This window comes from Chiloscyllium punctatum, chromosome 11 (genome assembly GCF_047496795.1).
Source record: "Chiloscyllium punctatum isolate Juve2018m chromosome 11, sChiPun1.3, whole genome shotgun sequence".
NCBI classification, from domain to species: Eukaryota; Metazoa; Chordata; class Chondrichthyes; order Orectolobiformes; family Hemiscylliidae; genus Chiloscyllium; species Chiloscyllium punctatum.
Window position 1 is genome coordinate 46564392 of NC_092749.1, and position 13494 is coordinate 46577885.

At 40.9% G+C, this 13494-nt stretch overlaps 1 protein-coding gene across 2 annotated transcripts in view; it reads left to right on the top strand.

Annotated features, from left to right (window-relative positions):
• The first annotated feature begins 554 nt into the window (after nt 1-554).
• Nucleotides 555-13494, top strand: part of eprs1 (glutamyl-prolyl-tRNA synthetase 1) — a 92385-nt gene continuing 79445 nt past the window's right edge. For both annotated transcript variants that reach the window (XM_072580756.1, XM_072580757.1), the window contains exon 1: nt 555-707. In XM_072580756.1, the coding sequence (XP_072436857.1) occupies nt 665-707 (43 nt within the window). In that variant the 5' untranslated portion in view covers nt 555-664. The remainder of the gene's footprint in view (nt 708-13494) is intronic.

Below are 13494 nucleotides of genomic sequence, written 5' to 3' on the forward strand. Positions count from 1 at the left end.
TTGTTGGGCCGAAGGGCCTGTTTCCATACTGTAAGTAATCTAATCTAATATAACATGCGGAGAACAAGATGAAGCTCATCAACATGAAGAGAATGATCAATTAATATTAACCCCTTTACACCACAACACAACACCCTCTCTGATTCTGATTTGAAGTGTTTGACTGGTGTATACAAAGGTAAAAATCAACCAACACCAGGTTATAATCCAACAGGTTTATTTGGAAGCACTAGCTTTCGGAGCGCTGCTCCTTCATCAGGTGATCTCTGATCCTGCGAGCGTGTCCGCTTTGATGTTAAATAAATACGTGGCAGATATGCTGAATATTGTAGCCGTTTGTTATATCTGTGTGAAAATAAACCCAGGTGTCGGTATAGCTGTCCCTTGTATAACAAGGTTTCGAAACAGTGATTGAATCAACACAAACAGATCCTTTTTAAAATGAAACTTCAGGCCTTGAAGGGAAGCGGCACTGTCTGAGGGTGGTTCGGAGCACAGGGAAGACTGGGGCGTGACGCCGGAAGTGGCGTATTCGCGTTGGGGGGCGGTTTTGGCTGTGACACCCGGAAGTAGTCACTTGACCGTGGAAGCGGGTCTGCGGGTAGCGGCTGGTGATCAGTGACAGTACCTGTCAGTGAGGTGGCGGTTATTAACGTTACAGCAGATGGCTGTGAATCTGACGGTGAACCTCTCCAGCCCTTGCCTAGGTGAGTATCGGCCGGAGCGGACTGGACTGGACCGGGCCGGGCCGGTGGAGGGGCATGATGCCGCCTGGCCCAGTGCCGCACACGGTATTGCATCATGTGTGGGACAGCCTGGTCCTGGAGCCGGCGATTAACAGCATGTCCTTGGAGGACCGGGGGTGGGTTGGAGGGGATCTGTGCTTCAATATGTAGAATCATACGAAGTTTAAAATCTGCACTGTCAGTTATTGACAATCTGTGATCATGTGCTAACATTTATTTTAAAACAGTTAAATGTGTATCTGTAAGACGAGGATAGGTTTCGCTTCCAGATTCTTCAGTATTTTCGTTTCTCCCCTCACCCCCCCCCCCCCCCCCCATATTTACAAATCTTGCACTTTTTTTGTTTTGTTGCTCCCGTTTGACTATGTACAATATTAGATTTATTGAAAAAGTTGTCTCTATATATGTAAAGTCGGTATTGTTAATATGACAGTTATTTGCCCATTTAATTAACGTGGCACTTCCGATTATATTCTGCATAGATTTTTTTTTGCTTTTAATAACTTTTTAAAAATCTCTGTTCTGATCAAATAGATTCTGTTATACTGAAATTTGAAGTATGTATGTTTAAATTTTCTCCCTCTTCAATAAAATTATTTCAAGTTTGACAACGTATGAGTTTGCATAAGTGCTTTCTAGAGGTGCGGCGAATAAATGACATGATGTTATTTATGTTCTGGGGATGTCGAAGCCATGTTTTTAGCTATGCAGACTTTTTTTTTAAATTGTTCAATGAATGGGTGTGGTTTTGATTTTTTATTAAGAAAGCTTGTTGCACTCTTTAAACCTGTTCTAGAATGGTGTTGGCAGGAATTTTTTTTATTATTATTCACACATACGATGTGACAGTCTCTGGCAAGGCTAGCTCATCCGTAACCGCCTTTGAGAAAGTGGTGATGAGCTGTCATCTTGCACCACTGTCATCCATGAAACGAAAATGCCATTAAATTGGGCATTCCAGGGTTTTAACCCAGTGATACTGAGGGACCTCTGACTTATTTAGAATTAGGATGGTGTGTGGGTTGGATGGGAGCATGCAGGTGGTGATTTTTTTTTCTCTCTGCTGCCCTTGTCTTTTCGAGATGGGAGAGAGTGTGATTTGCAAGTAGCTATTAAAGGTGGAGCCTTGGTGAGTTACTGCAGTACAGTTGGTACACGCTGCTGCCACTGTGCTGGTAATAAAGTTAGCGAATGTCAAGTTAGATGAAGTGCTAGTCAACTGAGCTGTTTTCGTTTTGAATTGTTGGGACTGAACATATCCAGGCAAGTAGGGATTATTCCATCACATTCCTCTATTTTGTCTTTTAATGGACGAACCTTGCAGGGAATGGGGTTGCTAGTAGAGGAGGAGTTGAGTTTCTGGTCAATGGTAGAGAATTCAATCATGATAATATGAAATATTAAGGGGTGATGAGATTCTCTTATTGATGATAGTTGTTGCCTGGCATTTGTGTGGCACAACTGTTAATTGCCTCTTATTCCAAATTCTTGCCAAGTGTTGTCATTTGCAGACATGGACTGCATATGTTCTGTGGTGTTGCAAATGAAACCCTATCCAAATATCAACAAACATCCCCACTTTTCTACATGATTGATGGAAGATTATCAAAGAAGCTGAAGCCAGTTTCCAAGGTTCAGCTACCTTGGTGAACTCCTGCACTGATGTTATGGTGCTGAACTGATTGGCTTATAACGATGACCTTCCTTCGTGCTAGTTTTGACTTCAGTCAGTGGTGTTCAACTTGGAAGACTACTCATTCTCCGTTTGAGAGAAGATGATGGATAGTAATCAACAGATGATTTCTTCCTCAATGCTTGACCCGTTTTGGGACTTGTTCAGGTTTGGAGTCAATGTCGAGGGCTCAATGGGTCACTGCCTCCTGATGGGCAGCATGGTGGCTCAGTGGTTAGCACTGCTGCCTCACAGCACTGGGGACACAAGTTTAATTCCAGCTGTTTGCATATTTTTCCTGTCTGTGTGGGTTTTCACTGGGAGCTTCAGTTTCCTTCCACAGTCCAAAGATGTGCAAGTTAGCTGGATTAGCCATGCTAAATTGCCCATAGTGTCCAGAGGTATATAGGCTAGATGGATTTGCCATGGGAAATGTAGGGTTATCGGGATTGGGCAGGGAGGTGGATCTGGGTGGGATGCTCTTCGGAGGGTCAGTGTAGGGATTCTATGATGAGTACCACATCTCTTGGGTTTGTTCTGCTGTTGAGGTTGTGATTGTAGGAGTCTAGAATATTGGCTCAAAGATTGAATTCAGTGACGTGACTGTGGCAAGCTGTTGTTTGACAGCTATCCCAATTTTAGTCAAGGTCCACCTTACCATATCCTGGGATATTCCAGTGGTTTATAGTCTCTTATTCTTATTAAATTTGATATCTTGGATACAATTAAGAGGTTTTGTTTGACCTTGTCAGAAGATGTTGTTAGTGTCACCCACATTGCTGTGGAGCTTGAGTTACAAATTGAGCAGGCCAGATTGTCATTATTGATAAGTGTTTTGTTTCTGATTTATTTGTTTAACTTGCCATGGCCTGAAGACATGAAGAGAAATCCCAAAGGGAACTGTGTTCTGTTCCGTATTTCCATACTTAACATTCATTTATATAAAAAAAAGACAACCTTGCTGGATTCATAAAATGGCTGAGGTTGATCACATGATCTTGATTCCAGAAGCTTCTGGATTCCCTACTTTGTGTAGACGTTTCAGCTAAAACCAACACAAAATGCTCAGGGATGAGCCATTTGCCTCTGGCCAGCTCAGGACAGGAGTAAACCTCAAAACCCTTTGTGTTAAATGATTTTGCAATGCTTCACATCACGTACACTGTTAGTTTAGTGACCTTCCAATTCACCCCTGAGATGGCCATTCAGCACCTGAAATGTCTGTCTTTGCCACGTGATTGAAATCTGAGCTTGTTAAATCATTTTAAGCATACAATTCTGGGATTCAAAGTCAGTTGCTGTTTGACCTCTGGAGGAGGATTAGGACTCTAGGCTTCGGATCTTCCATTTGTTTCCAAGTTGCTGGCTGGAATGAAGCCTCCGTTTTGCCTAAAATAAGGAAAACTACTGGGTCCAGCTCACTGAGGAAAATATGTTTGAACACTGACCATTGGGAATTTTTTTATTCATGTGAGGTTTTTTCTTTTCAATATGGATTTGCCAAAACTAGTAATTTATTACCTATCTCCTCTTCTGTCTTAATGTCTTGAGTGCTTGTATGCTTGGATGGTTTAGTGAGTTAATTTCACTGTCTTAAAGAACATTCTAAAAAGACCACTGCGTCCCTCCAGCTTTGCACTTTTTACCCTACCTCCACATACCCCATCCCATCCCACTCCTTTCTCTGTTTATTGTGACAGAAAGACAAAAATGATTGGCATTTAGAGAATGTGTCAGGAAGTTCAGAAGCAGAGAACAGTGAAGTTTCTGAAGTTATCAGCAGCGAATCAGGTGTAAGATTCCATATATACTTTCATCACTGGAAGAAAGATACAGAAAAATACAGAAAGCAACCCTCTTCATGATGCGCCTGGGAACGAATTGAAATTAGAATTGTTTTCACCTGTTAAGGCCAAGGCCAAGGCACTGATATATTGTAGATAGGCTAGAAAGTGTTGTTAAAATTTTGTGGATAAACCTTATTTTTGATTTAATAGCACACAAAGTTAGGGGTGTTGTTGTGAGTCTGTTTTGAAAATGAAATCCAAACACTGGCATTTGGACAACATCTTTCAGCCTCAATAGGGGACATGAGTAAGTCAAACAATATGGAATCAGAGTCATGGAAACAGAACCTTTGGTCCAACTAGTCAATTCTGAAGATAATCCCAAACTAAACTGGTCCCATCTGCCATATACCTCCAAACATTTTTTATTCATGAATTTTCCAAATGTCTTTTAAACACATGTCTTTGTACCCACATTATCACTTCCTCAGGAAGTATATTCCACACACGAACCACCCTGTGTGTAGAAAAAATTGACTCACCCGTCCTTTTTTTAAAATCTCTATCCTCTCACCTTAAAAATGTGGCCCCTAGTTTTGAAGTCATCCATCCTAGGGAAAAGCTGAAAAATGTGTTGCTGGAAAAGGGCTTATGCCCGAAACGTTGATTCTCCTGCTCCTTGGATGCTGTCTGACCTGCTGCGCTTTTCCAGCAATACATTTTTCAGCTCTGATCTCCAGCATCTGCAGTCCTCACTTTCTCCATCCTAGGGAAAAGACAACTACCATTAACTCTATCTATATTTGATTATTTTATAAACCTCTATCAATTCACCTCTCAGCCTTCTATGCTCTGGTGAAAAATGACCCAGCCTTTCTTTATAACTCAAACCTTCCATTCCCAGAAATGCCCTAGTAATTCTCTCCTGATCCCTCTCCAGCTTAATAGTATCCTTCCTGTAACTGGTTGACCAGAACTGGACACAGTATTCCAGAAGAGGCCTCACCAATGTCCTGTACAACCTCAGCATGACTTGCCAACTCCTATACTCATAGGACTGAGCAATGAAAGAAAGCGTGGCAAATGTCTTTTTAACCATCCTGTCTGTGTGATGCAAACTTCAAAGAATTGTGTATCTGAACCCCTAGGTCCCTGTGTTCTACAGCATTACCAGAGGCCCTACCATTAATTGTATAAGCCCTACCCTTGTTTGTTGGACCAAAATGCAATATCTTGCATTTATCCAGACTGAATTCCATGTGCTGTATTTCAGTCCATTGACCCATTTGAACAAGATCTCTTTGTAATTTTAGAAAACCTTCTCCACTGTCTACTCTGCCACCAATTTTGGTGTCGTCTGCAAACTTACTAACCATACATTCCATATTCTCATTCAAATCACTTATGTAAATGATGAACAAAAGAGGACTCTGAACCAATCTTTGTGGAACACCGCTGGTGACAGGCCTCCAGTCTGAAAAGCAACCTCCATTACCACACTGTCTCCTGCGGGTAAGCTGATTGTGTCCAACTGGCAAGCTCACCCTGAATCCCATGTGACCTAACTTTATTTACTGGTCTACCATGTGGTAACTTGATGCCTTGGGCTTAAGAGGGGAAAAACAATCATCATTTTAATTCATTCTCATTCCCTCTTTGTCCTTGAGAAACCTAGTTTAAATTCCACAGCTGTAGGGTGATTTGAACTCAAGTCTCCAGACCATTATCCCACACGTCCAGATTATTAGACCTTAAACATAAAACAGATGCTCCTTAATACTTACCAGGGAAATAAAGGTAAAGTTGCCATTGTCTTATCAGGCAATAGGGTTGCTCTTAGAGAGAGAGAGAGAGAGAGACAGATGGTGTTGGCTTAACCGGTGGCTTACCATTGCCACAGATGAGAGGAGAGGTTGAGGAGGAGAGTACTTGAATTGAACAAATGGTATTGGCATCATTCTGCATTGCAAACCAGCTATACAGGCAACTGAGCGAACTGACCCCCTTAGGGTTACTAACTGAGTAAGAAATGTTTAGCTGTCGTGTCCTGAAAAAGAAGAAATGAATTAAGTCCAGTATCTTCTGACAAGTGAGCATGAGAAACTGATAGACAGTACTAATGGTTTGCTGACTTGCACCTGCAGATTTAGACCTGTAATTGTATCCGATTCTTCCAAACTATCTCGACACATTGGTAATGCTGCAAACCAATGTCTTAACTGTTGTAATGCAATACAAAACTGAGCCTAGATATTGAACCCACATTTGTGATTACCTGTGTTCATATTGCACTTTGAATTGGGTGTGTAGTAGGGAAAGACTCTCTGATCCTTGACTGTTCCCTTCTGTATCCATATACTGTGCATTTGGATAAATAGAGTATGTCCGAATAGGGTGACAGCTTGTGTATGATATTGACCAAACAGTAACTTTTACTGTGAATTTTTCAGTGATTTTGATTTGGAAATTCTTAGTGTGGTGTAATTCTCTGGTGGTATTAGGTAGGTATGGTTGTCTGAGCATGGTTCTTATGGTGCCAGCTTTTTTAATAGTTTGCCTAAAAGCAAATATTCACGGTTTAACTCTCCACCTGGTGTCTTAGGAGTCCTTTGAACTGAGGGTTGTCATAACTCATTGGGTAGCATGCTGGAAGACAAGCCCTGTATTCTTGGAGTTCTCAGAGTTAAAGTTTTTAAAATAAGTATGCAAACATCCAACATGCCTAATTTTCAGACCTAGGTTATTGGAAAGTACAGAGCAAGTTTCTGTACTTAACAAGGACTGACTTTTTTTTTCATGTCATTATATTTTAGGTAAACAATTAAAATAAATTCTGTAAACTCTACAAATTAAACTCTCCCTTGCATGCACACATACGAAAGTAAACAAAAGGGGGGGGGGGGGGGGGGGGGGGAAACAAATGGAGGGTTACCAGTTCTGTAGTCTTCCTTCACAGGATCAGTTGGATTGGTTCTTGCTAATCTAAAAGGATTTTTGCTCAATCTTCCTTCTTCTGAATACTTTAACTGGTTTGCAAGAGGCACAGGGTGGCTGTTTCACTTGGGAAAGATCTCTGACTTATCCAATTCCAAATCACAACATGCAGCATCTGCCGAAGGTAAGATAAACTGATTTTCTTCCGATTTAATGTGGTTTACTGCAGAAAACAGTGTTTTCTGGCTGCTACAGGACTTCTGGTTTCTCTTCTCTAATTAGCTTTTCTCTGCGTTGCTCAGAGCCAAGCCGTTCAGCTAACTGACAGCCAAACACCTTGTGGCATTCATTGGACCTTTTATCATTGATAATTGTCCCTCATCCTCACCAGATGTTTCATTTGTAAACAGCCCCTTGGCTTCAGCGTAGCTGCACACTGCTGAAACCCACAGCTACACACTCGTTGTTCACAGTTGGTATCATTGCATACTCTCAAAGCATGCAGCCATTCCTTGTAAATTCCTGGGCTTTAAAACAGTTGTTTCTCATTTTTAGTCCAATGTTTTCAAAAAGCACAAGAAGAAAAGGCATGGTCTTTACAGGATTACTAATTTGTTAACTTTACTTGCACTCTCCAGCAGGGTTTACTAGTGAGTGGGAGTGCTAACTATTTTTCTTTTTAATTTTCTCATTGTTGCTTATGAATGCTACAACAACATTTAATGATCATTGTTAGTATCAGCTGATTTCACATTAATTATGCTACAGGACCAACTTTACATGTTGGAGAGTGTAAATGAATTGATTTGAACTAGATGTGATACAGATGATTAGCCATCATTAATGGAATAAGCTACTGAGAGAAATGTCATGACCTCCATTCCTGCTTGCTTTACCATTTTGTACATTTTGGGAATTAAGAAATATTCAGCAGAAACTGAATGATTCACTTGACCATTCAACCAGTAAGACTCGAACTGCCCTCTAGTATCTTGGGGATTATTATATTTATCATTCTATATATTCCACTATCTCAGCTGACTGCTGAAAAGTGGTGTTTTTAATGTCCAAGTGTGTGTACAAATTGGTGAAAATGGCATTTTTGCCAATATTCCTTGACATTGTTTGATGACTTGTTTATGTTTGAATTACCATGCTGCAAAGCAAGTGTACTTACGCCATTGACTGGAGCCTTTTTGGTCGTTTGTATTTTAATTAGCGTCATAGAGATGTACAGCACGGAAACAGACCCTTCGGTCCAACTCTTTAATACCGACCAGATATCCCATCCCAATCTAGTCCTACCTGCCAGCACCTGGCCCATATCCCTCCAAACCCTTCCTATTCATATATCCATCCAGATACAATTGCAATTTTTGAAAGGCATGAGCCCCCGCCACTTCCTCTGGCAGCTCATTCCACACACACACACCACCCTCTGTGTGAAAAAGTTGCCCCTGAGGTCTCATTTATATCTTTCCCTTCTCCCCCTAAACCTATGCCATCTAGTTCTAGACTCCCCCACCCCAGGGAAAATACCATGTCTATTTATCCTATCTACACCCCTCATGATTTTATAACCCTCTATAAGGTCACCCCTCAGCCTCCGATGCGCTAGGGAAAACAGCCCCAGCCTATTCAACTTCTCTCTATAGCTCAAATCCTCCAACCCTGGCAACATCCTTATAAATCTTTTCTGAACCCTTTCAAGTTTCACAACATCCTTCCGATAGGAAGGAGACAGACCTGCACGCAATATTCCAACTGTGGCATAACCAATGTCCTGGATAGCCATAACATGACCTCCTAACTTCTGAACTCAGTATTCTGACCAGTAAAGGAAAGCATACCAAACGCCGCCTTCACTATCCTATCAACCTGCGACTCCACTTTCAAGGAGTAATGAATCCTGCACTGCAAGGTCTCGTTGTTCAGCTACACTCCCTACCATTAAGTATATAAGTCCTGATTTGCTTTCCCAAAATGCAGCACCTCACATTTATCTGAATTAAACTCCATCTGCCACTTCTCAGCCCACTGGCCCATCTGATCAAGATCCTGTTGTAATCTGAGGTAACTTTCTTCGCTGTCCACTACACCTCCAATTTTGGTGTCATCTGCAAACTTACTGACTATACCTCTTATGCTCACATCCATATCAGTTTTATAAATGGCGAAAAGCAGTGGACCCACCAATCCTTGTGGCATTCTACAGGTCACAGGCCCCTAGTCCGAAAAACAATCCTCCACCATTACACTCAGTCTTCTACCTCTGAGCCAGCTCGGTATCCAAATGGCTAGTTCTCCCTGTATTCCATGAGATGTAACCTTGCTAACCAATCTCCCATGAGGAACCTTGTTTAACGCCTTACTGAAGTCCATTTGGATCACGTCAACTGCTCTGCCCTCATCAATCTTCTTTGTTACTTCTTCAAAAAACCCAATCAAGTTTGTGAGACATGACTTCCAACGCTCAAAGCCATGTTGACTATCCCTAATCAGTCCTTGCCTTTCCAAATACATGTACATCCTGACCCTCAGGATTCCTTCCAACAACTTGCCAACCAACAAGGTCTGGCTCACTGGTCTATAGCTCCCTGGCTTGTCCTCACCACCTTCTCTAAATAGTGGTACAACATTAGCCAACCTCCAGTCTTCTGGCACCTCACCTGTGACTATCAATGATACAAATATCTCAGCAAGAGGCCCAGCAATCACTTCCCTAGCTTCCCACAGAATTCTAGGGTACACCTAATCAGGTCCTGGGGATTTATCCACTTTTATGCGTTTCAAGACATCCAGCACTTCCTGCTTTGTAATCTAGACATTTTTTCAAGATGTCACCATCTATTTCCCTATATTATATATCTTCCATGTCCTTTTCACTGATGCAAAATTCTCGTTTAACAACTCCCACATCTCTGGATGCAAAGGCCGCCTTGCTGATCTTTGAGGGTAATCTTTAATTACCCTTTTGTCCTTAATGTATTTGTAAAAGCCCTTTGCATTTGCCTTAACTCTATTTGCCAAAGCTATCCAATGTCCCATTTTTGCCCTCCTGATTTCCATTTTAAGTATACTCCTGTTGCCTTTGTACTCTTCTAAAGATTTCTGTCTCCCTTTCTTTAATTTCCCCGGCCCTTCCTGTCCCTCCTTCTTAACGTTTGTCTCTTTCCCTCCATCTACCTTTGCCTTGTCACCTCCTCCTGTCTCTGCCTCCCATTGTAATCTTTGCCTGTTTTCCTCTGGTTTGTCTCTGTGTCTGGATAAGTAGTACTTCTACTACTTATCTTGCTGTGGCGATTATTCTCTCCCGCTGTCTGTTTCCCACTTTCGGTAGACCTCACTGTCGCAACTCTGACCCTCTAAATCTCTGTCTCTCTCTGTCTTTGTCTTTGTTTCTCTTCCCTCTTCCGTCTCCCCTTCTCCCTCCCCCCCCCCCCCCCCCCCCTCTTCCTTATTATATTCACGCTGCTCCTTGCTGATGGTGCACTATGAAATTTGTTTGGAATTGAGAGGTCTTATAATCACTTTCATTTGATCTGCAATTTTTAAAGCTTTAATTATGAAAGTTTGTACATTCTGGTGTCTTTTTTAACTGGGATGTATGTACTTACAAAAAAATGAGTTCTGCATATGATGCATTAAGAATATGTTGTGATGCTAGTGGGGAGTGCTGACTGCTATCAGTGTAGGTGAAAGTGAGGACTGCAAATGTTGGAGATCAGAGTCCAGATTAGTGGTGCTGGAAAGCAGGTCAGGCAGCATCCAAGGAGCAGGAATACGGTGAGTTCAACAAAATATCTACTCCCAGCCTCCCTCCAAGTGAGAATGACTGAAAACTGTTGATGTTATAGCAACTTCTGCACATGTTCAATTTACAGAAATAAGATGATTCTGGAAAAGGAGGCTCAATTGAATATCCTGGCTATAACATTACTAAAAAGTTAGGCTCTGGCTGATTGTTACAGGATGAAGGCTAAATTTTAAACCAGGTGTTGTTGGTTTGGTTTAAAAAAATTCTGGAAATCTATGCAATTAGGACTGTCATGCTTAATGAAGATGAGGTATTTCGAGGTGTCCATTGTCTGTGTTAATTAGAGGTAACTAGATATAAGACTGTACTGGTGAAAGTAACTTGAGGGTTGCATGCAATGAGTGTGAAAAGTGAGAGGTCCCATGTATGAGTTAAGGACTTTTGAAACTGTGTGCGCTACCATATTTGTGTGGAAGGTGGTGTTGAGAGTTGAGACATCAATCTTTGTATGTAATATTTAAGGAGGATTTAATTGTTCTGTTGCATACTTAATTTTTTTATTGCTTTTGGGTGCAACTGCTATAGTAAAAGTTTTAAAAAGTGAAATCTTATGTTTTTCTTATCTATATGTTTCACATTGCCTTTAGATTAGATTAGATTACTTAACGGTGTGGAAACAGGCCCTTCGGCCCAACAAGTCCACACCGCCCCGCCAAAGCGCAACCCACTCATACCCCTACATCTACCCCTTCACCAAACACTACGGGCAATTTAACTTGGCCAATTCACCTAACCTGTACATTTTTGGTCTGTGGGAGGAAACCGGAGCACCTGGAGGAAACCCACGCAAACACGGGGAGAATGTGCAAACTCCACGCAGTGAGTGCCTGAGGCAGGAATTGAACCCGAGTCTCTGGCGCTGTGAGGCAGCAGTGCTAACCACTGTGCCACCGTGCCGCCCACAAACAATACAGTATTATTCCAAAACCATAGTAAAATATAAATATTATGTATTGAGAGGCAGAGGTAAGAGTGACCCTTTGTTTTCAGGTTATTGTTACAATCCCTGTTGAGAACAATGTACTGGTGTATTTTAAATAACATTTACCTTGTGCCTTTCCATAAACTATTTCATTATTATTTACTTAACTGAATACCTGTTAACATTGAGTTCATGAAGGACTGTGCAAAATTTCAGATTGGATTTGTTTTTTAAAATTGAGGTTATTTACTTGATTCTGTAGTTTTGAAAACAATCATCCTCTGGGTCCACTATCATCAAAACTGTCATCATCATCTCCTTCTATAATTGATAAATGGGTCACTCTTATCTCTGCCTCTCAATACATAATATTTATATTTTACTATGGTTTTGGAATAATACTGTATTGTTGTATAAGGACATTTTCAAATGTCTGATCCAATTTTAAGTCTTCCAACCTGTTACTTTTCAACTGATACAAATTTTTGTTAAAGTAGTAAGAAGCCATCAATGTTGATTGGGGGAGCAGCCAGTCTGAGCTGCTCTGATCAGTGGGATTGCTGCAGTACAGACATGATGCACACTGACCTTGAGGTATTGATACTGAAAGATCATATTTAGCTCTGATCCTTGACCTGTTCAGTAAAAGATTTTGAGGTGGCCTTGCTTTCTGACAAACATGCAGTACTGTGTAATATCAGAGGATTGGATATTTCATCATGTATCTAATCTGAAAAACAGCAATTCCAGCAGTCAGTACAGCTAAACCGGATGCTAAAATAATCATGGCGTCTTCGTTTTTATTTTTGGCACTTAGATTTCTTCAAATATTGTTTGATATTCAATTTAATGTCTAATTTTTCTATTACTGTGGCTTTGAGATCCTTCTTTTCTCCTCCCTAATTGAGATGCCAGGTTGACTGATCCAAGCCTATTAAAATTGTACAAGTTTGTGCTCTTGGCACTTTTTTGATGCGCTAAACTTGATCGATCCTATTTCAAAACTACTTATTCCTGTACCTTAGCAGCAAACTCTCTCATTAATCATTTTTAAAAAAAAATTACACATGTTGGAAATCTGAAGCAAAGACAGTTCTGAAGAAGAGTCACTAGACCCAAAATGTCCACAGATGCTACCAGACCTGCTGAGTTCTCCAGTTTCTGTTTTTGTGTCTCATTATTCATGTTATCTTGAAACACCAATATAGCTGCATTTGAAATATCTATATAGGGGCTGTTATTCAGTTGAAATTATATTTTTAATTATAGTGTCTCAATTTTGAGTCTCTTAATGATATTAAAATCAATCAATTCCGAGGCAATCAAAAATCCATTTGGATAAATACTGATTAAAATGTGGCTGGAGATGGGATTTGTCACTACGTTCACTTCTAGGAAAGAAATAGGAGCCTCAATTCCAATTATCCTAAAATTGGATTATCTGAACAGGATCTGAAGTCTTGTGAAACCGTTGCAACAAACTGTGTTACTGACAATGGTGCCACCATCGTGTCTTTTGTTAATAGTACAGGGTAAATGAGGGTTATTTGCACTGAAGAAGATCTGCAAATGTTGTCTCAAAGAGGTGCTAATGACACTGGTGCAACAATCTCAGT